The 25,645-nt window shown below is 42.1% G+C and overlaps 2 protein-coding genes across 5 annotated transcripts in view; one reads left to right on the forward strand and one right to left on the reverse strand.

Moving 5' to 3' along the window:
• Nucleotides 1-8,020, reverse strand: part of ntn1b (netrin 1b) — a 55,051-nt gene extending 47,031 nt beyond the window's left edge. Inside the window, exons 1-2 of the mRNA XM_061711042.1 lie at nucleotides 7,759-8,020; nucleotides 6,559-7,603 (exon numbers count right to left, since the gene is read on the reverse strand). Of these exons, the coding sequence (XP_061567026.1) occupies nucleotides 6,559-7,573 (1,015 nt within the window). The 5' untranslated portion in view covers nucleotides 7,574-7,603; nucleotides 7,759-8,020. The remainder of the gene's footprint in view (nucleotides 1-6,558; nucleotides 7,604-7,758) is intronic.
• Nucleotides 6,670-25,169, forward strand: LOC133421437 (phosphoinositide 3-kinase regulatory subunit 5-like). 4 transcript variants are annotated; one of them, XM_061711038.1, is made up of 20 exons: nucleotides 6,670-7,138; nucleotides 12,759-12,871; nucleotides 13,117-13,326; nucleotides 16,465-16,567; nucleotides 17,211-17,311; nucleotides 17,390-17,458; nucleotides 17,564-17,702; nucleotides 18,405-18,474; nucleotides 19,306-19,483; nucleotides 19,577-19,742; nucleotides 20,421-20,489; nucleotides 20,595-21,412; nucleotides 22,277-22,402; nucleotides 23,375-23,506; nucleotides 23,613-23,706; nucleotides 23,798-23,874; nucleotides 23,981-24,074; nucleotides 24,158-24,237; nucleotides 24,325-24,443; nucleotides 24,722-25,169. In XM_061711038.1, exons 4-20 carry the CDS (start codon nucleotides 16,468-16,470, stop codon nucleotides 24,867-24,869), a joined length of 2,580 nt encoding a protein of 859 aa, XP_061567022.1. In that variant the 5' UTR covers nucleotides 6,670-7,138; nucleotides 12,759-12,871; nucleotides 13,117-13,326; nucleotides 16,465-16,467; the 3' UTR covers nucleotides 24,870-25,169. The 4 variants fall into 4 exon arrangements, with proteins under 4 accessions (XP_061567022.1, XP_061567024.1, XP_061567025.1 ...); XM_061711040.1 differs by having other exon boundaries at nucleotides 13,232-13,326; XM_061711041.1 differs by lacking the exon at nucleotides 6,670-7,138 and adding an exon at nucleotides 9,419-9,849.
• The last annotated feature ends 476 nt before the right edge of the window (nucleotides 25,170-25,645 follow it).

Consider the following 25,645-nt stretch of genomic DNA (forward strand, 5'->3'; position numbering starts at 1 on the left):
AACTTCAAGTATTGGTGTTTATTCACACTCGTCAAAACAAAGACACAGCACAGAACACAAAATAATACATTCCCAAAAAAAAGACAATCAGCCTATATCATGCCGTCTCTCTGGGTCCGGCCACAAAATCTCTGTAACATGTGTATAATTTTGCTAGGAGTGTTTTGGAAATTTGGCAATTGAGTGTAAGCAGTGAATTGTGCCTACAGTTTTGAAAAGTGTGTGTTACAAAATTACAAACTGAGTGCAAAGCAGTATTTGTGCTTTTAGTTTGGCTAACTCAGTGAGTGGTTTTGCTATGTGTGTTAATAGTTTTAGAAATTGTGCTACAAGAACATAATTAGCGCCTAAGCTTTCAGAAAAAACTGTAATAGTAGTCAGTGGGAGTGTTCTTATCTGGGCAAGTGTGTTTATGTGTGAATAGTGAGAAAAACGAGACACAGCAACAACTCTTGAAGAAATAAAGACAAAAATCTGCTCAAACCTGCAACTAAAGATTATAAAGTGATAGAGAGAAAATGACAGTTTCTACTTTTGTTATAAGAGTGAAGTGAAAGTGTTTACTAAAAAAACAAACAGCCCGGCATAGTTCACACAAGGTGCATGTGCAGTTTTTCTGCAGCCGGCTTCGGTGCGTTCCTGCAGAGGAAGCCGCCATGCAGGTTGTGCTGATTGTTTATCGGAAAAACAGGTGTTTCATATTTGATGTAGCAGATTGAAACAGATTGGTTAGTCGTGACCGTTTTGGTGCCGGGTCACTGCCGCCTGCAGTTATTCTTTCACCCTCCTGACCGGCTGAAGTATTTGACGCGTCCTCCTCTGAGCTGCACCGAGCGCTGACATGTTCTCGATGACTGGGACTCATCAGTCCGTCTGACGGGCTCTCTGCTCCTGACGGGACCGTCAGCCAAGTCGGACTCTCCTCCGCGCTGCATCATCAAAAGGGTTCCCACATGCTTTTCTTAACCTTTGCAGCACCTGTTTCCAATCAACTTGCTTTTTCTTCTTTTTAGATATACTTATGCTTATTCGTTTTGCTCTAACTTTTAATCTGTTGTGACGTGTAGTCTGATCTGGTTTTGGTCTCAACGTACTCAACGTATCTGAAGGTTGTTTGGAACCCAAAAGAAAGCTGACAGTTACTCCTGTAATCGTTAATGCGGATCAAAACAAACAAGCCACAACACAATCATAACTGTTTGGGTTTGGTTTTTCTCAGAAATACTTTAACTATTTACTACTTCTTGTTAGTAGGAATGGGCGATATTTTACCGTTCACGATATACCGTCAAAAAAATTCTCCACGGTAAGAATTTGTCATCTTGCGGTAAAAACGATAAATTCCCGTTGATGACGTTTTTGTGTGAAGCTGATTTATAGTTCTGTGTTAAATCCACGCATAACGTACAACGTACAGGAAGGAAGGAAGGAAGGAAGGAAGGAAGGAAGGAAGGAAGGAAGGAAGGAAGGAAGGAAGGAAGGAAGGAAGGAAGGAAGGAAGGAAGGAAGGAAGGAAGGAAGGAAGGAAGGAAGGAAGGAAGGAAGGGAGGATGGGAGAAAACAAGGAAAGAAAGAAGGAAGGGAGAAAAGAGGAAGGGAAGAAGGAAGGAGAGAGTAGGAGGAAAGAAGGAAGGAAGGGAAAAAAGAAGGAAGGAAGGAAGGAAGGAAGGAAGGAAGGAAGGAAGGAAGGAAGGAAGGAAGGAACGAACGAACGAACGAACGAAGGAAGGAACAAACGATGGAAGGAAGGAACGAAGGAAGGAACAAACGATGGAAGGAAGGAAGGAAGGAAGGAAGGAAGGAATGAAATGAGCCAGAAAGAAAGAAAGAAAGAAAGAAAGAAAGAAAGAAAGAAAGAAAGAAAGAAAGAAAGAAAGAAAGAAAGAAAGAAAGAAAGAAAGAAAGAAAGAAAGAAAGAAAGAAAGAAAGAAAAAAGGATAAATTCTTGTTGATGACGTTTTTGTGTAACAAACATGGCTGATCTGAGAGCGAGATAGATTTATAGTTACAAAGGTGGAGTTGAATTGGTATTTTTTTTATCGTAATTTTTATCGTTATCGGGATAAATGCCAGAAATTATCGTGATACATTTTTTAGTCCATACCGCCCATCCCTACTTGTTAGTATGCTTATTTTACTCCTTATTTATTGCTACAGACGCTCCTTAGTATCCTGCTCCCTATCGGGGGACTGAACAGAGTTTTCCTGGGTAAAGTCTGTCTCATCATTGGAAACTCAGTCAGTTTTCATTACTATCATGTTGAGATAATGCATTCAGAGATGGAACCCACTAAAAAAGTCAACAAAGCAAAACCAAACCCAGAAATAGCCGAGGCCTCCGGCTATTGTTGCCTCATTTTATATGCAGAAAAAAGAATAATCAAAGCCACAAATATGTGTCAGCTTATACCCCAAACAATGGCAGTAGCTGACTATCCTCCGCCAGCGCTAGAATAACGGCATCAGCCTCCAGGATGCTTTTTTTTTCTTTCTTTCAGCTCTCCCATCACATGAGCTTTGGTGTTGTGCAGCTGAAAGGAAACCCAGATGGTGAGCAGGCCTGGCCCGGCCTAACCTGGCAGCCCGGCGAGGAAGGGCCGGGTGGTGCAGTCACCTTCAACAGAGACGGAGTCAGCGCTCGCTTTCAGCCACTGATCCGTGCTTGAAAACAACACGGCTCTGTTGTAAAGTAATGTACTCCTTCTCTCAGACCCTACTCACCCTGCCCAGAAAATAATCTGCTTCTAAAAGTGCACACACTCTGACTTATTTGAAGAGTCTGGGTGAACAAATGGATCGTTGAGAGGCTTTACTGATATTTAAAGAAGTAGAAATGTGATTCGACTTTGTAAAAATTACAGTTGCACAAATTCAAATGAACCTAAAACTATGACTTTTACAGATATGTGATGCAAATTAACATAAAATGTAAGTACAATTAACAGAGAAAATGCTTTAAAACCACTCACCAAGAGTTTAAATACTGATGACACTGCTGGAGTATCAAATTTATTATTCTCTTTTATTATATTAACCATTAAACCTTTTGATTCTTTAAATATTACTGTGAGCAGATTTTACCCTCTATCATTAAAGATCTGATGCAGCTATAATCAGTTCTGGGTGGCTCTTTTTCAGAAAAAATACCATAATAAATGCCAAAAAAACGACATTCTACTAACTAAGTTTCTGATCCACACAGATCTGCGTCCTGCATGGCTCGATGAAACGAAAGGTCTCATAAAATGTGTTTGAAATACACCAAAAGCCACATGAAAGCCCGCCAGCCATAAGAACAGGCACACCGAGGGCGAAGGGGAAAATGCACTCGGATAATAAATCAAAAGTGTAAGGAAACAAGACGGATGGAGCCTCCAGCTGACTTACAGCCATATTAAAACAGAACATCCCATGGCAGAGTGACAGCCAAAACAACTCTGAAATTGAACAAGTGCAAGATTACACGTATGAGTGGCTGAGACTACCATTTTCATCTTGCCTCGAAACCCACTTGGCAAGCAGGAGTTTCCCACAGTTTCCTTCACAGCCCATCAGTCAGGCCGGAGCGGAGCGGGGGCCTGACTGTCAGGGGTCAGCGCTACGCTGAACAAGAAGAGAATATGAAGCAGCTGCCTGGGACACGTTGCTGTGTGTGTGTGTGTGTGTGTGTGTGTGTGTGTGTGTGTGTGTGTGTGTGTGTGTGTGTGTGTGTGTGTGTGTGTGTGTGTGTGTGTGTGTGTGTGTGTGTGTGCTTCTCTCAGCTGTGTTCATTCCACAATAGAAAAATGAATATGGATTCTTGGCTGGACATTATCATGCATCAGTAAAAGCAACAAGGTTAGAGCTGTTTCAGAGAGATTTCAAGAATGTAAGACCTTTCTGACAAATGTGTTAAGTTTCACATTTAATGCACTGATTCCTGAGATAACTGGAAAGCTTTAAATCTGTAATTCATATGAGCAAATACAGGATTTTTGTCCCTTTTACTTTTAGACTAATATGCTCTTAAAAGCTTAGTATTCTAGCTGCTTTTTTTTCTCTATTCAGGTGTTTTGCATTTCTGGAGTTAAGGAGTTGGAGTTAAGCATCTCTTCACACATGTTCTGCAATCACTTATGAATGTTAGCAGTCACTTTAGACTAAAACCTCTCCTCCAGACGCCGGTCAGCCGCTGCTCTCGTGGACACAAAACAACGACTGCTGTGACCAATCAGAGTCCTCAGGGGGGGGGGAAACATGTGCCCTTCTTGTGTTGTGGACAAATTATCCAGTCCTGTGCCTCCAGCTGATAGGAATGTGACAGCTGTCAGGGAAAATGCCTTTTGACAAAGATGATGGCAGCCCTGCACCGAGCAGAGTCACACAGGAATTCTGCTTTGTCTGACTTCCTTGATTCCTGCAAACCAATAAGTAAAACCAACTCTCCCATAACCACATCTTCTCCTCTGCCTTCCTTCCTTCAATATTGTGCTGCTCTAAATCAGGGGAGGACAAAAGCAGACAGATCATTAGCACAGGCCATTCTGCATCCCCTGCTGCCAGACCATATGGACCCGGCGCTGAAAGGCAGCGGCCCCTCCCCGGGCTCTTCTTCTTTCATGCTTTAGGTGTCAGACCACCCTTCCTATTATCCCCCCCTAGCTGGAAGACATGCTCGGTCCGGTTCTTTTGCAGTTTTATCTGATGACACCCCACTTGCACAAAAAAGTGAGACGGTGAAAGGGGGCCTCCCACTGACAGAGAGATGGATGCCACGAGTGACAACCTTTTGTTTCAGCCAAATGCGCTCACATGCGGGCGAAAGGCGGAGGCCAAAGGGAACAACTTGTTCACTTGTTCCGTTTGGTTGAGCAAACCATGGCAGTGCCGGGACTTGTTGCACTCCCAGACAGACCTGACCCCCCTGAAGCTCGGAGGGGCCTGAGGTGTCGGTGGAATAGCCCTCCCGCTCAGCCCAAAATAGGCATCGCGGGGAATACGCTCACTGGATACAATAAATACCCGGAGCTGGCTGCACCGCGCAGCGCGCTTTGTCTTCCGCTCTCAATAGTTTAAAGTGGCAGTTTATACGCTACGTGCCAAAAAATGTCAATAAAACCTCCCTAATCGGCCGCCCGATCTGTAATAGCACCTGCTTATGGAAACACAACACGCCCAGGCAGTGTGTATCTCTGCAGCTGCAGTGTTTCCTTCCCATTCAACCTGCTGCCGCCGTCGGAAACGCAGGGAAAACGCAATTAACGCGCTTGGACACTTTGTTGGAGACACTTCCCTGCTTTGTCAGGATTTCTTTGAGGTGTTGCTTTAAACTTGAAATTAACATACTAATTTGAAAGATTACATGTGTTTTATACAATGCCTTTACATTCCTGGTCTTGTTGTTTTAGCAAAATTGAAATTATATGGATATTTATTTTTTAGTCTCTTTCACATAAATGAAGCTGACGATTAACACAACCTAATAAAATACTAATAGCTATTATTACATACATCTGTATGGGACAGGCTCCTTAAAGATAGTGATAACAGTGCAGACTACTTTTGCTTAAAGTCATTTGGTTTTGAACAAGTATGTTTTTATTCCATATCACGAGGTTGATGCATATTTTATTTTGGCAAATGCTGATTGTTAAAAAAAGGGTCAATAATCAACCTATTAATTAATCAGTCCATCTCTGACAAGATAATTTCTGTTTGTATCTTGACAAAAACATAAAAATGGATGGTCATTAAACTCTGATAAAAACAAGTAGAGCCTCACACTTCTTCTGCAGTGCTGTTGGGATATTTTATGGAGCTTTTATGACGCTGACAAAACTCACTGAGACCAGAATGATGGCACCGCTCAAACAAATATTCACTTTGAACCCCTTCCAGTTAATAGTACTGCAGATGAAGCATTGTTTGAACCGCTTTAAAGAGCTGGGGAAGTTAGATGTTTAATTTTAGATTCTTTGCTTTTTTCGGGAAACAATTCATTTGACATTAGAATAAATATCAGTTTGCCAAACACACACACGTGGCATACATATCTGGAGGTTATTTAGCTCCTGAATTCATGTACATCTCAACTGTTCTTGTACTTCTATGGAAAGGGTGAATAAGAATGAGAATCAATCGCATTAATTTCCTAATATGTCACTGCCTGACAATATTAAGTTTCAAGAATCTATTTCCTTCATATGCCCTGGAAGTTCACGACTCGTTTGGGCCTCTTTTCTCTTTGCCTCAGTTAGAATTGATCCATCCACAATTACATTGAACTCATCGCTTAGATAAATATCGTTCAAGTCACAATTTTTTTTAAGATGACTCCTTAATATATTTTAAAATTGATAAAGTTCGTTTCCAACGAGTTTCACTATAGTTAAAGAGGAAAAGGTGCGCACATGAGCAAATAAACAACAGAATTTGCCCTTTTTTGTGCGTAACGGCAGAAAACAGTGATCCGGCGTGATTGACTTGTTAAACCAGATGTGACATTAATATCTTAGTTGGGGAGGGATGTAATAATAATAAATAACTCCACAGAGAAAGGTAAAGAGGGGTTGGCCTTACCGACACACTCGTTGGCCTCCCTGGCCGTGGCGCGCTGCCAGGGCCGGTCGTAGTGGAAAGGTTTGCACCTGTCGCACTCCGGTCCCGCCGTGTTGTGTTTGCACTCGCACACCAGATTCCCCTCTCTGTCCTTGACGCACTTCGACGCGTGCCCGTTGCACTTGCACCGTCCTCCGACCTGCAGGTCGGACACTGCGTAAAAGTAGGAGTCTCGGGCCAGCTCCGAGTCGTCCTCGTTCTCGTCCCCGAACGTGTGCAGCCGGCTGAAGATCACCTTGATGTCGGTGGCCGTCACCCAGTCCTGCAGCACCGGGGAGTTGTCGAAGTCGTGCGCCGACGGCCGTCCGTCCAGGGTGCTGAAGGCGATCAGCCCCCCCGTCAGGGGGTGCATGTCGGTGTGGGAGTCCGTGCAGATCGCCTCCTGCTCGTTCTGCTTGGTGATGACCGCCTTGTTCTGGCGGTTGTACATCTTCTTGCACTGAGTGGAGTAATACTGAAACGGCACCCAGGATTTGCCGTAGTCCATGGACTTGTAGATGGCCATGGACTCCGGTCTGGGGGAGCAGAACTGCAGAGAAACGTAGGTCACCTCAAACTTTTTCCCCAGGGACAGGGTGAGGGTGAGGTTCTGCGGGAACTGCACGTAGTTCTCCGACTGCCAGCAGGTGAGGTTGTGCGGGTTGTTGAGGTCGGTCAGGTAGGCGGGCGGATGGGACTTCTTGGGGTCCCCGGCGTCGCAGGTGTGGCAGTCCCGGGCGCGCTCCTCGCCCTTCTCGGTCACCACGCAGTAGCGCGCCGCGGGGCCGCCGCAGGTGCTGGACACCCGCACGTCTTTGCCGAACGCGGAGTTGACGAAGTCGGGGATGCACCTCCGGGGGTTCCCGTTCTCGTCGTAGCAGGGGTCCGGGGGGGAGGACTGCGCGGCGAACATGCTGAGCCCGTAGCCGCCGGACGCGCCTCCGGCCAGCGCGCACAGCGCCAGCAGGCTCAGCCACAGCTCCAGACGCGCTCTCATTGTAACCCGATCACCGCTCGCACCGACGCGCTGAAATGCAGGGAAGACACACTTATCAGTTCACAGCACTCCAACTCCAATATTAAAAGCAAATCAAGACAACATCGTATTGATTATAAGAGAATCACATGGAAAAGCAGAGGCAAGTGCGAGAAAGATGCTCAATGTGTTGGAAATAATCTTACGAGGCAAATAAAACTCCAGCCAGACCGCCACCTCCAAATATAGGCTACTGTTTGGTCTCAAAGTGTGTGACTCCAAAGTATTTGGAGAAACAGCCTATCCCGTTTAGGCGCACGACAAAGGTGCGATAGTTCAACTTTCCCCCCCACTTTGAAAAACTATACAGAAACAGGAGATGGCAAATGCTCAATTTGCTCTGAGTGTCTCTCTGCCTCCGTCTGTCCACTCAGTCACACCTCTGCCCACCTCTGCCTCTTTCTGTCTTATTCCCTCTCAGTTATAAAAGAAAAAAGAGGGTCCGCTCATTCTGGGTAGCGGAGTCGGAGTCTGGTCCGCTCCCCTCCCGACCAAGAGGGACCAGCGCCCTCTTGTGGTCAACTTTGTAAACTACATGCTGAATGCTGCGGTGAGACCAGCCGCAGCTCGCTCTGGGGTAAAGGCGTTGCACATTGTCTCAGATTGTCTCTTGTAGTTCTGAATAGACTTGTAAGTCTCGAGACCACTTTTTTGTGGTCTTGGTCTTGTCTCGGTCTCACCATGTCTCGAACTAATTGAGATGCCATTGTGATCACCAGTTCTTCCTCTTGTTAATGTACAGTTGTGTTAACTTTTTGTATTTTGCATTTTATTCAATATTTTGTTGCATCTGCATGTGTGTCTGTATTTAATTACAGTATTGTGTTTATAATGGCCTTGTTTGAATAAATATATGGCATCATTGGCCTTTGAATAATATTTACATATCGTTCTGATTGATTAAGCATTAGGTCTCTGCCATTTCAGTGATGCTAGTCTATGGTGTAATTTTGCTACTATAATGGTAAATAATGCAAGTTCAAGTCGATAATTGTGTGTATCTTTAATATTTAAAATTCACGTTTCATCTACAAATAAAGTACAATTTAAATCAGTAACATTTACTATTCAGAATTTTCTGAGGTGGAGGGGGGTGTTGGAGGCTGGTTAATTTGCTAGGTGACTTTGAGACTATAGTTAATAGTCGTGTCAATCCTTAAAAGCACTGGAGTCAATCCTCCAATAGTGTAGAAAATAGCAGTAATGCAGTCGCCACACATATCTGATCTCAGCTGATGGATGGAAACATTTGAAGTGAGTTCAACATAAGACATCCACTTCTCTGTGTTATTGTGCTGCAGTTGAATACAGACTCATGGAAACTAAGCAGCTGACATGATGGTGCTGATGTTCTACAACTCATGCAAGATGACAAAATAACTTGTTTTTGATCGGTAAATTGGTCGGTCTTGGTCTTGGTCTTGGTCTTGTCTTGGTCTGGACACTCTCTGGTCTTGGTAGTGTTTTGGTCTCGGTTTAGGCGATCTTGACTACAAGTCTAGTTCTGAATCGACACCTTCGTCATTAACACACAAATAAAGACTCTACCTTCCTCATAACGTACTACTTACTACTAGGGCAGGAAGTGATGCAAAGGGTGACACAGCTTTTAATAAGGGTAGGTTTCTTGTGAAAACACTCTAACAGTTGAAGTATCCTTCTGAGTATTTAAGATACGTGTAACACTGACAGTCTCAAGCAAATAAGAAGACGTTGAAATAAACACACTTGAACTCTCCAAGTAAAGCGCTTCAATGGTTTATATTTCTATTCAGTTTACACTTCAAAAACAAAGAAATCTACTCAACTCAACTCAGTTAAATGTATCTAGACTTTTAGAAACAGAGTGCAACACAAAGTGCTTCATTCAGGGAAACAACCATTTGAGAGAGAAATACAGCTTAAAAAAAAAGAAAACGTAAGCCTGGAAGTAGCAATAAATATGAATATATATCTGGCCTGGACTGCCTGGCTGAAAGATAAGAAAAGTATTGCAGTGGCAGACATATTTTAGCAGACAACAAGTTATTTAATCCTAAATTATACACTGAGTAGCTTCTCCTCCCACAAACAACCATGTTAGACAACACATCCTGTGGCGTGCGGTCATGATAAAAAAAAGATATGACTCTGTTTCAGAAAGCTTAAAATAGTAGTCCTTACTGAGCAACAAAACAACTGAGATGGCTGAAACTCCTGAAGTTAGGTGAAGAACTGTCCAACATCATTTCAACCTGGTAGGTTAAAACTGAACCATTATATCCAGGAAGAAATGTAGACCTGTAGAAATGACCACGATCAGACAGTTGAAATGTTTGCTGAAATTTTTTTTTTTAATTCAACTTTAGAGCTGTTAAATGTTGAAAGTAAGGGAATTTCCACTCACACAAGTTGCAATTTCTTTGGAAAACTCAAAGAATGAAACTTCTCTGTAATTGTAAGAAAACCAGGAAACCCCCTTATCTGAAAGACTGGACTCCAAAGCAACGAAAAAAAGGCCCATGTCTCAGATTAAGGGTATTTTAGAGTGATGAGAAGGGTAGTGGATCAGGTGGTACGCCCGTGGTGTCCAGTGTCTACTGTACGGGCTTGTGGAGGTAGAATCATGATGGGGAATTATTTATGTTGGTCAGCCGTGTTAATGAGGTCAGCATTGATTTGGCTCGGTTCATGAAAAGATTCTGTTCAAGATGCTCTGCAGGAGACTTAGTTTAGTTTAGTTTAGTTTAGTTTAGTTTAGTTTAGTTTAGTTTAGTTTAGTTTAGTTTAGTTTAGTTTAGTTTAGTTTAGTTTAGTTTAGTTTAGACTTCTCACAGTGGTCCGACTCTCCCGACATCGATGCGGGAGCTTCAATCTATCACTCAACCAAAGACTGCAATAAGTGTTTTTGTTTGGTTGTTGGTTCCAGGTTACATATTTATTTATATTTTATATAATATAGTGTGCAATATTTTAGTTCCTGGAGTTGCTGACAGCAAAGGAACAGTTTGCTTCTGTTATTTCTATATAAATGGATTAAAAAATGTGCTCTGAATAACTGTATTTTATGAGAAATCTTTTATTTTTGAATGGCTTTATTACCAATCAAAAATAAAGTGTGTTTCCTAAACTGAATTTAACTTTATTGTTCAATTCTGTTTAGGAAACACACATATTTTGACAACCTTTTTCTTTTCCTTTTTTTTTAGAAACAATCAACTGTGTCGTTATTTTATCAGACAGTAAACGAGTCCACATGTTCACAGCTCGAGCTGCGTCTTTGATATTTCCAGAAGTTATTGCCGAGGTCAAAGATACCTACATACACTCAGATCGATCACTGGAAGAAGAGAGAGATGGAGAGAGAGAGAGGAAAAGAGAGAGAGGGGGGTTTAAAGAGACCTCTGATTGGCAGATAGGACCAGACAGTAGAGTCCTGCTGGACGTGGACCCGTGCTGGGGGGTCCTGCCTGCTGTAAAAGACTCCTCCTATGACATCAGCACAATGCAACATATCCACCAGTTCGGCTTAAATACACGTACAGTTCCTGTTTTGAAAAACAAGCCTTATTGCTCGTGCCGTTGTGGGGTCTATTTTTGAAAAGCACCAACACGGGAGGAGGATGTGGTCTCTGTATTGTTTCTCTGTGCTCGCTGGTTGTGATTGTTGTTGATCTGGATGATCCTGATCCAGAACACTGTTCACCGCTGTCGTGGGTGAGTTTTATCTCTCTCTCTCTTCATCCATTTACTAATCCATTCTTAAAGTGAATCTCTTGGAAATGTAACCACTACAACACCTACATGTACTGGTCCCCTGTGTCCACAGTTGCTTAGGTGCCATTTCATCAGGGGCGCCACTAGGCCCTTTTTGGGGGGGCTTGAGCCCCCCCAAAAGAAGTCTCAGCCCCCCCAAAAAAATAGAGACAATTTTTTTTTTTTTTTTTTTTTTTTCCCCCTCTGGTGGTCATTACTAGCAGTTTCTGATTACACTCAATGCGCTGTGTGTGTGTTCCCCCCTCTATGTTCTTAGGGTGTGCTGACAAACATTTAGGGGGTTCAGCCCACCAAGGGGGCCCTGACTCAGCCCACCCGAAAAGTTTCTAGAACCGCTACTGCCAGGCGCTCCCTCCTCCATCTATGTGCCTAATCCCTTCACTTCACACAGGTCACACACACACACACACACTGCAGCAACGAAGTAGCCCTTCACAGTCAACAATCGTTCTCCCCAGTCCCCACTCATGATGAAACTGTGAGGTGAGCATTGAGCAGTCAGAGTCGTTAGTTACTCAATTAGCGCATATTGATATGCAAATTAGCGCATACCGTTGTAGTAGCTAAACAAACTAACGTGTCACTGTCCCTGCCAGACAGGTGACTATAGGCAAGGCTACCATGACACACCCAGCCAGCCAGCCATCATGCTATCTCGCAGTAAAGCGGGTCTAAATGGATGCAATGTCTTTTGAGAAACAATATGGGCATAAGTGAAGAACATATTTTCAAACGGGTCTCTTGTCTTCTGAAAGAAATTAAGCCCTTCAGAATCGCAAGTGGCTGCTTTTCAACTAGTTGACTGCAAACTCCTGCTTTAGCTTACAGTATATTATCTTGTCGGAATATTATTCCAGCCAATAAGTTAGGAAGTTCCATTTGATTTGATTTAATTTTACTTTTGTTTTGGCTACAAAGCAAAATATTACTTTACTTGAGTCTCCCCTGAAGTGATTTTGGTATTATTTATGCAAGCAAAATTCTACCATAACCTGTATGCAGAATATATATAGGGAAACAATTATTTTTTCATCGCTGTAAAACCACAGAACAGTAAAGAAGATATTGATGTGTATAGGTCTTCATAGATCTAGTCCCTTCATTTTGACCTCAAAGTGCACCAGATTGATCCATTTTTACTTAAAATCTACAAATTTTTCTTCCGGGGGGGCATGCCCCCGGACCCCCCTAGGGGTTCTGTGGTCCATGAACTTTGGGGAGGCTGAGCCCCCCCAAAGCTCTGATGCTAAAATCGCCCCTGCATTTCATCTATATGTGATTGTGTCTGTAGCAGGAACAAAACTCTGTTACACAACTTTCATCACCTCTAACTGTGAAGTGTTATTGAAGTTCAGCACATTTCCTGTTCCCCTTCTTTAAAAACGTAAAGCTGGTGTTGGTGCAATCAAGAATTCAAAGCTACATGTGTGTTGAGAAGAGGACAGACCCGCGGAGAAAACCCACCCGTTAATCATCATTAAGTTGCTTGTCAAGTGCAGAGCTGTAAGTATTTTGTCTGCTTGGATACATTTAGACCAAAGCTGTTTTATAAAATTCCTTCAGTTCAGGTTTGGGAAAACTTAAAACTGTCCATTAAAGTTATTTGCTTTTTATAAATTTCACAGTATGTAAAGAAATGTCAATTTTCTGAATCTATAAGTAATTTTTAACATTGCCTTTATAGCTTTCAAGAATAATAATCCTTTGTGCATGTGGAAACTGTCTGAGCGGCTCGTGTAACGCTGCAGGTGGACCAGCGTGCACGTGACACATCAGCTCATGATGAATTGAGAAGTCCGACTGCAGCAGCGAGCCCTCCTGCCAGCCAACCTCAGCAGCCGCTGTTATATTTGTCTACGGCAGGGCAAGACAAAGCAGCCTGACGCCACACAATGGATCAACACCTGCTTCCTCTGCGGACAATTGATGGACTTCTCTGCTGAAGTGGGATATTCAAGGTACCGCAGAGCGTAGAGCCGCTCAAAATAAGATATATATCCTGCATTTCCTTGTTTCATTGTGGTGGTTATGTGTGTGTGTGTGTGTCTGCAGGTGTGTGTGTTTGAAATAATTTTCTGCAAGCAAGGAAGTAACAAATTTCCCCTCTGGGGGACTATTAAAGGATTTCTTATCTTATCTTATCTTAACAACTATAATTAAAGCAGCAAGCAGCGATGAATGGGCCCTCGTGCGTGCAATTCACAGCAATTATGGTCAAGGGATTCAAAACCGAGTCAGATGACACCACCCACGAGTCTTTATGTCAAACCATTCAAAAGTTATGGCAGAGAAAAGTTTTCTAGGGGGCGCTGTTGAGCCATCTTGCCACACCCATTAATGCAAACCATGAAATATCAAATTTATCGCCAGGCCTGGCTTGCGTGCAAAATTTGCTGACTTTGGGGAACTATCAAATATGGACCAAACAGATGAAGGGGGGGTGCGCTTTTTGGCGTCTAGCGTTGCCACGGTAACGCTTTTGAAAGAGAAAAGTTATGCGCATAGTCGCAGGATGGAGACGCATATTTTGATGTATAACACACCTGGGTGCACGTTACGGTTCGGGCCGTATTAACTGCCGAAGGAATGGCATAAATTGCGCCAAAATTACGCGATTAATTCAAAATATTCAAAATGGCCGACTTCCTGTTTGGTTTCAGCCATGGCGCCAAGAGACTTTTCTTTAAGTTGCGACATGATACAGGTGTGTACCGATTTTCGTTCATGTACGTCAAACTGTATTGTGGGGCTTGAGACACAAAGTTTTCTAGGGGCTGTTGAGCCATTAGGCCACGCCCATTAATGCAAACTATTAAATATCAAATTTTTCGCCAGGCCTGGCTTGTGTGCAAAATTTGGTGACTTTTGGGGCACGTTCAAGAAAGAAAGAAAGAAAGAAAGAATAAAAATTCCTACAGATACAATAGGGCCTTCGCACTGTAAGTGCTCGGGCCCTAAGTAATTTAGTCAGCTCATACAATGAAGGTGTCCAGACTCTCGATCTAATCAGTCTCCACGTATGAGGCCTACATGGAGATATTGGTGTGATGAACATAACACGACCCCTGACCTATAGATGGAGATGCTGTGGAAGGGAGCTGGAGAGAAGGAGGGGATTTAAAGTGTGAGACATCAGACGGCATGTGAGAGAGAACCTCCTACTCCTTCAGTAGATCCATGAGATGGCGTAATTAAAACGACCCACGCAGAGTAAAAACAAGCAGAACATGTTGCTCGGGACTGCCTGTACCAACTCCCAGCAGTTGCCTCATCCGGCCTTATGACCTTTCTTCAAGTGTTGACACCATTTCCTGAGATCTTAATGACATGCACGCTTCAAAAAGCAACCTTTTCAGTCATGCCTTTACACATTTGTTGATAGTAGATGCTTAACTCTGCCCCCAGTGTGGCTCTTTTGAAATCAGTGCTACAGCCTTGCTCTTCCCACTTCAAAGGAAACTTCAAGTGCAGACCTTTGTCGTTGAGGTGAATGAGGTAAATGAGGTATAAAGACAAAGACAGGGAAGATGAATAAGTGTACTCTGATTTGGGTCTGTGATGTCACAGTCCCTGGAAATGTGAACCAGCGCTTGTCCTTTTTTAAACTGAGGCAGTGAACGGCTGCGTTACTTTAGAGCAGAGGTGTCAAGTAACAAAGTACAAATACTTTGTTACCTTACTTAAGTAGAAATTTTGGTTATCTATACTTCACTGGAGTAATTATTTTTCAGACGACTTTTTACTTTTACATTTTCACGCAATTATCTGTACTTTTTACTCCTTACATTTTAAAAACAGCCTTGTTACTCTATTTCATTTCGGCCTTTAAAAAAAAACTATCCAGTTAAATTGCTCCATCCGGATAGAGTGAATTTGGTTGTGGTTGTTTCAGATGTTCTTGTCCAGTTTTGTTCTTACATCCGTTCCCTCAGATTCCTGCAACTAAACTTGGATGTACATTCCAATAAAGGTTAGGATAAATGATAACATGCCTCTGAAGTTTGACTTTTTGCACCATTACAAAACTTATAGGCAACTAGTCATCATATCTCCTGCTCTCTGAAACACATGTTAATGCTCAATAGTACACATATATGGTTCTTTAATATATTTGCATTATACTAAGATGCATTCATTTTCAATGGCTTTTGTCTTTAATGGCTTTTTTCCCCCTTACATTACTTTTACTTTTATACTTTAAGTAGTTTTGAAACCAGTACTTTTATACTTTTACTCGAGTAAAAAGCTTGAGTTGATACTTCAACTTCTACAGGAGTATTTTTAAACTCTAGTATCTATACTTCTACCTGAGTAATGAATGTGAATACGTTTGACACCTCTGCTTTAGAGTTATTCAAATATCTGTCAATCCAGACAACCAAATATATGAAATAAGTACTTTTCTTTAACAACATGCTCACTTTAATCCAGTTAGGATGTACGTAGCAGTCTAAGTGGAGTTTAGCCTCGTAACAAGCCTTCCCTTAGATCTCTGCTTGTGATTTAAAGCAGCCATCTCTCTTACAATCTAGTTATTGCTGTTTGAGCCGCTCGCCTCTGAAGGTCCGTGCAGCCCGACCGCAAGGGCCATGTGATGGGCTCAAGACGAGTTCCAGGCGTTTTTGGATTTGGATTTTGAATCCACAACTGCTGCTTCGGAGTTTCAAGTCCCTTCTCTGCATTTGATCCTCAAAGATGCCCTTTTGAGAAGCAAATGGGAAGTTGTTCTTCTGCATGATTCACTTCCAGCCCAGTTTTGAGTCATCTGAAATCAGATGCCAGCAGGCAGCTAATTTTAAGAATGAAAAAGTAGAAGCTGTGGTTGTTCAGCCGCTCATGTCCGGCCCACTTTGCACAGCCCGTGACTCACTGGTAGGAAGTGCCAGTCTGTGCTCTCTGAGCTGAGGACACTTGTGGTTCAGTGTCTGTCTGAGCCCGTCTTTCGTCCTGGTTTTTGACTCTCTGAAGGAAAAACTGATTTGTTTTTGATGGTAACCTCTGTAACAGGAAGTTTGCCAGAGCGCTATAACACAGCGTGTACTTCCTGTTTGTTGGTCTTCTGTTATTCGTCTGTGGATGGTGTGATGCGGCTGTAGACGATGGAGCAGAGCTCGTGCACCGAGGATCGCATCCAGCACGTCCTGGAACGCTGTCTCTGTCATCTGGGCCTGGATGCTCCTGACAAACAACTCTGGAAAGGTAGGACCCCAAATCACACTTGCTTTTAAGGACAATAGTCTTAGATGAAATACTCTGAGTCATACGACCCACCAGAAAGGAAATAATCACACGTTTCTACTAATGTTGACAGAGTTTAAGTAAAAGCCTGGGAACAAATGTAAATACAGGACTGTCTCAGAAAATTAGAATATTGTGATAAAGTTCTTTATTTTCTGTAATGCAATTAAAAAAACAAAAATGTCATACATTCTAGATTCATTACAAATCAACTGAAATATTGCAAGCATTTTATTATTTTAATATTGCTGATTATGGCTTACAGTTTAAGATTAAGATTCCCAGAATATTCTAATTTTTTGAGATAGGATATTTGAGTTTTCTTAAGCTGCAGACACATTTTCCAGACTAGTGAAAACAGGAATTGAAAGTGGTGACCCAACTTGAGAGTTTCATGCAAGCTCTTTTTGGATTTATGTAATAGAGTAAGAGTTCATTCAGAAATTTATCAGCAAGAGAAATGAGAGCTTTCATTTTGCTGTAATGAATTGGTGTCTAAATATTCTCTCTGTCAACTGACGTGAGAATGGTACCTAAAAGGAGAAATGCTCATCAGCTCATCAGCTCAGGTTGTGTGTGTGTGTGTGTGTGTGTTTCGTGATAGCTGGACTGTGCATTAGCCGCTGGTGTTTGGAGGAACTAGTGAAGAGAGATCCTCACAACTTCCTCATACTTCTACAGAAAATACTGAGGAAAACAACCGAGGTAAAGAACTTAAAAACCACCGTGGGTATGATATGAAAGCGGCGGGATGTTTCAGTATATATTGGTGATATTTTACAGGTGCTGGAGGAGTGTCAGTATGAGCTGGTGGTGCCTCTTACTCTCCTGTTCTCTTCAGCTCTTCTTAAAGTGAGTTGCTGTCAGATATGATCCCTTTTTCGTCACACATTACCTAATAAACTATTTCCAGTGTTTTGTTTCAAATGTAACCAGGTTCTTCTCTGATTTCTCTAGATTCCTTACGTGGCTCCAGACTGCAATGTGCTGCAGGAGGCCTACCTGCTCTTCCAGAGATTCCTGTCCTGGCCGGAGCCTTGCAGCTCCGCCTGCAAACGCCTGCTGAAGACAATCCAGCAGGAGCTCCGAGCACCAGGTCACAGCCGCTTTGCACCAGTCAGACATAACATTACGATCATGTCAAGTCAAGCATCTGCAGATATCCTGGGATGCTTGGTACTGCTAACGTCGACATGAATGCCAGGACACAAGTTTTCAGAGCACTAAACGCTAAGAAAATGAGCACTGAGCACTTGGCCTGTCAGTGGTTCAAAATTGTTGATACACTACTGGAGGTCGAGGTTGAGGTTCAAGTTCCTTTATTTATACTTTTTTTTAATGACATCTATGATGCACAAATGTAACAAGATTTAACATGACCACTAAAACCAACCAAAACATGGAAGCTCACAGTTTCAATCAAATAGATAAAAACAAAATCGCATTTAAAAAGACAGATTAAAACATGAAAAAGAGTGCAAGGCTTCAAATTTAAAAAAAAAAGGAAGAAGAAAAGAAATCAGGAACCAAGCTGTTGTTGTTCAAAGCTTCTGTTCAAAGAGAAGAAGCTTAAACTCAGGGTGAAAAGGGCAAAAGATCATTTTAAATCAGTGACGTCATCAACTGAATCTAAATCAAACAAATCTGGAGAGAAATGTACCTGGAATGTAACAGCTGTTTAATGGGTTTGCTCTACGCAGATTAGCGTTCATGCACGTCTGTAACCACAAGGGGGAAGTGTTTCCCTGTATTCTGTAACTTTGAGGTTTGTAACTTTTATTTTGTGTTAATTCTTCAGGTATTTCGTTTCAACGACTGCTTATGACAGAGCAAGGCATCTCCCAGGGCACTCACTCCTCTAAAAGCATGTAAGTCCAGTTGAATTGTAATGAGTATTTATTGATATAATCAGAGGTGGGTAGAGTAGCCAAAAATTGTACTCAAGTAAAAGTACTGTTACTTCAGAATAATATGACTCAAGTAGAAGTAAAAAGTAGTCATCCAAATAATGACTTGAGTAAAAGTAAAAAAGTACTTGGTGAAAAAACTACTCAAGTTAATGAGTAACTGTTGAGTAACGTCTGATTTATTTTTCAGGAAAATTAAATTTAAAAAAAATAAAATTAATTCAAATTAATAAAAAATAAAAACTAGCTTGAATTAAAATAATCTTAAAGTAAATTCAAGTATTTTAATAAATAATAAAATAATAACATAAAAAAAATAAATTAAGCACAAGTAGCACAAAATGTCAAGCCTTTGTACTTTTCTTTTTTAACCAGGCAGAACTAGAACAAGCCCATGAACTCATGGAAACTCTGTGTGTGTTTGAGTCTGTGTAAATGTGGCAAAACATGCAAAAACAAACATTTTTCCCAAAGAATCACCCAGTGATGTCATGAGTTTGATAAAACACCTTTTATCCACTTACGTGGATAAAAGGGATAAAAGAAAAGTAACAGCTCAACGTAGCCTAATGTAGCGGAGTAAGAGTAACAGTTTCTTCTTCACAAATCTACTCAAGTAAAAGTAAAAAGTATAGTGATTCAAAACTACTCCTAAAAGTACAACATTTGCCAAAACTTACTCAGTAAATGTAGCAGAGTAAATGTAACTTGTTACTACCCACCTCTGGATATAATGCAACTAAAGCAACCAATCAGCCATTTCATATAGGATATATGTCTTTATTACTGTAGAATGATTCTGTTGGTGAGTCCAGATCATGACAACCCTCCTGAGGTTGAGCTGGCATCTGAGCAGCTGAGCACCGCCCATCGTTCCAGCAGAGACGTCACCATTACGCTGATCCTGCACGGCTTTCAGGCCGTTCTGGGCACCAAACATGACCTCCGTGCACTCCACACTGCCCTCCTGGTGAATCACAAACACCACGTGTCACTGTTTTTGTCCCTGATCTGTCCTTGTTCAAACCTTTACTAAAAAATCATTTTCCTAACGTTCCTCCAGAGAAAGCAGCCCGAGGAGCTGGATCAACTCCTGAAGGCAGTGACTGATGCCATGGAGACCGCAGCCTCTGCAGAGAATCACAGGACAGCCAGAGTAGAGCTTTTCCACAGCATGGAGAAGCTCAGAGAAGGCCTAGCTGTTCCTGTGAATGGCTGCCTTGAGAGAGGTAAGACAGAAAATACAATCAAAAAGCCAGTGAGAGATTGCTAAATGTATGAAATATTACTTTGCATCTTCTAAATCAGTGTCTCCCAACCTGGGGTCCGGGCCCCCTGGGGGGGCGCCAAAGATCTCTGGGGGGGCGCGAAACTTTGTCTGCTTTGAAATTATGCAGTTGTAAAAATTATATTTGCGAATTAGTCATTCATAAGACATTGTTAGGAATAATTTATGAATGTCTTGAATATTTTTTGTTTTTTATACACAGGAAATGGTTTCATTCCTTATTATTATATCATTACTCAACATTTAATCTACTCCGACAGGTTGTTAAAGGAAAAATGTTAAAAAATGTTGGTCTCACATTAAAAGAGACATTTTTCAGAAATATTTTTATGTCCTTTTATGTCCTTTTGTGTGTATTTTATACATTGGTGACATTGGAGAAAAACAAAGTCTACAGAGTAAACCAAAGAGAAATGTATCAAAAAAATATAATTAATGTTCATTTTTTCAATAAAAGACTATTTTGGGGCTAGTACGTACGGGTCGGGGGGCCTGGCTGGTCTTAGACACAAGTAGGGGGGGCTCCAAGGAAAAACGGTTGGGAACCCTTGTTCTAAATTATATTTTTAATTTGTGATGCAAATGCTTCCTCTGCCTCATTTTCACCTTTTCTTACCAGGGGCCATGGAGACGTTTGCACTACCCATCCCTAAATGCCATACATGCTCCTGGGAGACTGAAAACTTTGGTAATTAATTGGTATAGAACAGCCCCCCAACAAAAGATTTTCACATTAATTCTGCTGTAGATCCATGTCCATCCAACTCAAATCCCATTCTTCTTATGTATGCAGATATACTGAAAGAAATTCTTGGGATTGATTCTGACCTGGAGGAGACTCCAGACTGTTTTCTCAGACCAGGAATAGATGAGGATGATCATATTGACCCTGGCATAGATGATGAAGATGAGCTAGACTCTAACAAAGTGGACAACGAACTGCAAAGCCATCGCATCTCTAGTGCATCTTCATCCTCAAGGGATTCTACATTTTCCAGCACCTCTCTCTCCTCCAGTTGGTCCGTACCATCTGGCTCATCAGGTGTGGAAAGTGACTTCAGTGAAGACATGCTGCACAGGGACACAGAGGAGGGCCACGACAGCCAACCAAAACCTCGAAAGAAACCAAAGAAGAAGTCCAAATCCCTCTTAGGCATCGAACGCTTTTTGGTTTTCAAGACCCCCCGCAGTCCCAGCAATTGCCGCCGGGTCCAGAGCATGGGTTTCCAAGGTGATGTCAGCAAAGACTTTCAAAAGAAAGGGTCACAGCTCAAGCAATCCAGGTCGCTCCTAAGACAAGATCAACCTCTTTCCCCCCAGAAGCACGTGTGCATCCGCAGGAGGCCGATCCTGAGCTGCAACGAGGACGATGTGGCGGAAACACCGACCCTGGTCAAGGTGGTGGTCTTTGGAGGTGACCGAGAGGCCGGGAGGCTTGCCAGAGCATACAGTGACCTGCAGCAGAAAGAGAGTAAATGCCCCCAGCTCACCAGAATGTGCAAACTGCAGTTTTACTTTGTTCCTGTCAAAAAGAGAACTGAAAGCCCAGGAAGAAGAAATACACCCACAGAAGGGCAGACAGGAAGTTTGACCAAAGCCACGGCCTCTGTGGTAAGAATATCTGCTACCTCATCTATATCATTCCCTCTTTTATCTCCTCATATACTTCATTTTTTTATATAGTCTTAAACTAAAAGGTTAATGTAGTTAAAGTACCGTATTGGCCCGAATATAAGACGACCCTGATTATAAGACGACCCCCTCTTTTTCAAGACTCTAGTTTGAAAAGAGACTTTTTGAACACCAAATTCAATTTTTATACAGAAAATAATTACAGTACATCTGACACAAATGATTATAACAATATATTGGAGAGAAAAAGCATGTTTCTTTGCCCCATTCATCATCATCTTGAAATTTGCATCATAACTTCTCCTCTGCTGCCGGTTAACCTGGCCGATCTTCGACCCACTTTTTTACAGATTGTCGCTACGTTTCTCCATCTTCTGTTATCTCTTATCTTATTTTCTTCTCTTTTCTTTCTTACCGCTATTTTTATTTTTCTTCTTCGTGACAGGGGTTCACTTTGGCCTGTGGAGTTAAGTTCAGCATTCGCTTTAAAGATATCTGGCGCCATCTAGCGTTGTGAATGGGTATAATGTCTAGACCCTGAATGTAAGACGACCCCCATTTTTTCAGTCTTATTTCAATGCAAAAAACGCCGTCTTATATTCGGGCCAATACGGTATATGGCACAGAATAGAGCGAGGTGTGGTAGCATAATGAAGGGAGTGTTTTGACCAGCATTATCTTTGGCTCTCTTGACCGTGAGAGGACCGGTGTCACTCAGTTTCCTACGCCTTAGATATAAGGACAAACTGTACTATTTCCCCAAGAGTTGATCTTATTTAAGATTAGATATTCATTTATTAAAATAGCTGAAGCATTATACCCTGAGTTTCCTCATTCTGACAGGAACCAAGTGATACCGTGGTGGAGGACGGTACAGCAGATGTAGCCCAGATGTTGGGCATGATGGATCCCTGGTACGAACGCAATGTCCTCAGTCTGCTCAGCTTGTCGTCCGATGTTCTCTGTGAGGTACGCTACATGCTGATGTCACTTCCTCTGATTGCAGAACACATTTTATTAAGTATCATAACACTGATATGCAGACGACACCCAACTGTACCATGCAGCCTTTAAGCCATTGTTTTAGTTTGACTCATCTTTTTTCTCTGATATCTTCATCTGCACTAAAGAAGCCTTTTAGCTAAACCTCCCTAAGACTGATGTAACAATTATCCCAGCTCACCTATCCAACACTATAATAACATAAACATTTATTCTTCAATATTGACCCAACCTGTTCAAGAAACCTAGGTGCCATAATTGATGACCAGTTGTTTCCTCAGAACATGTTGCATGCGTGTCTTTTGGTTGTGTCACTTTCTGTTACACAACATCAGGAATACATCATATCTGACTCAGTATCCCTTTCAGCTCTTGGTACAGGGCATGATTACGATGACCTCTTGCCTTGATTACTGCAGCTCGCTTACAGCATTTCTTCCTTCATGCATTTTGAAACCCCTACAGACAGCCCAGTAAACCAAGGTGCATTTGGTGTTTATTCAACCCAAAAAGCCAGAATCACATTCAAGTCACTAATATTTTCCTGCAGAGGGACAAGCAAGGTCTAAACTCAACTACTTCACCTCAGTTTATGTGGCTTAGGCTCCTTCTGGTCCACTGTGTTCCTCTTCGGAGTGTCGTTATGTGTAGCATCTCCTCACATCACACAAAACAGCCTGTTCTATACTTTTATTCTGTTTTTAATCGATTTAAATAGATAAAGCTCTCAAGGGATATGCCACAGTTTTTCTAATTGCTTGAGTGTGTTCCAACCCTATAAGTCTCTTTAGATCAAATCATCTCCTAAACTACTGAATACAAATGTGTTAGTGTGGTACAGGCCACTTTTCTGGTCAATCAGACATGAGATCAGTGACTGCTGAGATTGATGTACATATAAAACTCTCCCTACGATCTATATTTTCTGATATAACCCAGGCTGCTTCCAAGGATGATGACGACTCAACAAGTGCAAACAGTGTGGACCGTCTTCCGCTGCTGGCTGACTTGGTGCTTTATTACACCAGACATGCGGACCAGCCGGTTCTGGTGCAGCTCTACCAGGCCGAGGTCAGAGCATCTCCTCAGGGAGATGCATCCATAGGGACACAGCAACCACTGATCAATACCCGCCTCCTCACTGAACGAAATCTTATGAGTTTTTTTCTTGATACAGCTGACTCTGGCTGGAGGAGAGAGGAGAAGGGAAGTGTTTATTCATTCTCTGGAGCTCGGACACACAGCTGGAACCAGAGCGGTCAGGGCCATGGGTCAGTCAAAACACAGCACTACAGCAATGACGTACAGATCAGTGCACACGTGCACACGTTTAAACTAAACTGTTGGGTGTTGTTTTCAAAGGTTCTGCCAGCAAAAGGTTTGGGATTGATGAAGTACGGGAGGCTGTCCCTTTAACACTCAGTGTTGCCTACAACAAGGTACTGCTCCTTCAGGCAAACCCTGCATCCCAAACAACAGTACATGTGTCACATGACCACTGCTCGGACTATTCCTTATGTCTGTACTGTTTACACGTGAATACAGGTGGTTGTCAGTGGGAGGAGTCAGTGGATCCAGGCAGACATGGTGTGCACATCCATTAATCTTTACAAAACCTGCAGGGAACTTGAGCAACTTGGTGAGTCACAGTGATCCCAACTTTAAACCGAAGTACATCTTCATCGTTCAATGTTTTCACTTTAATTGTGTTGGTCTGTTTAGATTCGAAAGAGAGTGTGCAGCTGGTAATGACAGAGGTCCTGAAGAGGCAGGGCTCTAAGTCTAAGAAGGGCTACAACCAGGTGAATTAGGTTTTTCTTTCTTGACGCATTGAAAGGAAACATAATTACATGTGCATTACAGGTGAGAAACTCCTCTTTTTCCAACAGCACATATCGATATCAGAGGTGAAGGTGGACAAGGTTCAGGTCATTGGTGGAAATGATGGAACAACTTTTGCTGTTTGTCTGGACCAAGATGAAAAGAAGTTCATCCAAAGTGTGACCAGGTAACAGGGGGATTTGTTTTTGTAGCCTTGAAAAAGAAAAACAACAAGTATCACTTCTGTATTTCTCAGCCATGTCTAATGTACTCGGATGCTTTCCTTCAGTCACGCCTGTCATTCACATTTTAGTACTCCCTTAAAGTGATAAACCTGCATGCAAAATTTAGCTCATTGCACATGCACTTCTCCGTTGATGATCTTGTGCAGATGTGCATCATACCCTCAGCATGCATGCATCTATGTTCATGTGCACGTGCAGTGATGCTCGGCCTTCTCTTCAGGTGTGAGGTGTCTCTGTGCTGTAAACCAGGAGGTGATTCAGACTGGAGGTCCTACAAACCGTTACCGGGCCAAATCCAGCCTCTGCACCCGACCTACTGCTCTCTGCTCTGCCTGCCCATATCCTGTTTCTCCACCTCACATCCGTGACGCGCTTGATACTGCGCTGCCTGATGATGCAGGATGTAGATAATGCCTTGACCGTGATTATTTGAGATAAAAGTATAAAAATAGGATATATGAAGGATATATGAAGAGAGTTTAACATTTATTTATTTTAGGTTTGCCTTGTTGTGATGATCAGTAGCAGAAACCTGACTACTTGAGTACTGTTGTGTTCATTTTTGATCCACGACATGGTAGAAATAGATATATAATAAAGTAGCTATTTATTTTCATTTGAAACCAATCAAAGCATGTTATTTTAGGGTAACATTCTTGTTTTTTGTCCCACAACCGAAATAAAAAAATTAAAAAATTGTCAGATTTTGTCATTGCTTATATCCCCTGTCCAACCATCACAACCTTCTCACTACTTTTCACAGATTGGATACAACCTACTGTTATTTTCGTGGCAAACATCAAAGCAGTTATGGAGAGCAAAGGCGTGCTCATATAAATGTAAAGTTATATATTTTATCTGTTAAACTACATATATTTCAAAAGAGCTTATTTACATAGAGATTAATTGTGTTTCCACTTGTTTGATTATTTAACGTCACTATGTGGCAATACCACTTTTGACCACACGAGGGCGCAAAGCTCCGCTCTGTTGATAGAAGTGGTGACGTTAAGCACAAACAGGTGCAATTACTTGTGCTGTGTTGCCCCCGTGTGGTCAGATATTATATTGCCACTTAGAATGGCTTTACATTAATATAGTTATAGGTGTGGAATTATACTTCTGTAACGTGATTTAACAGCAT

The sequence above is a fragment of the Cololabis saira genome, chromosome 21 (assembly GCF_033807715.1).
Source record: "Cololabis saira isolate AMF1-May2022 chromosome 21, fColSai1.1, whole genome shotgun sequence".
NCBI classification, from domain to species: Eukaryota; Metazoa; Chordata; class Actinopteri; order Beloniformes; family Belonidae; genus Cololabis; species Cololabis saira.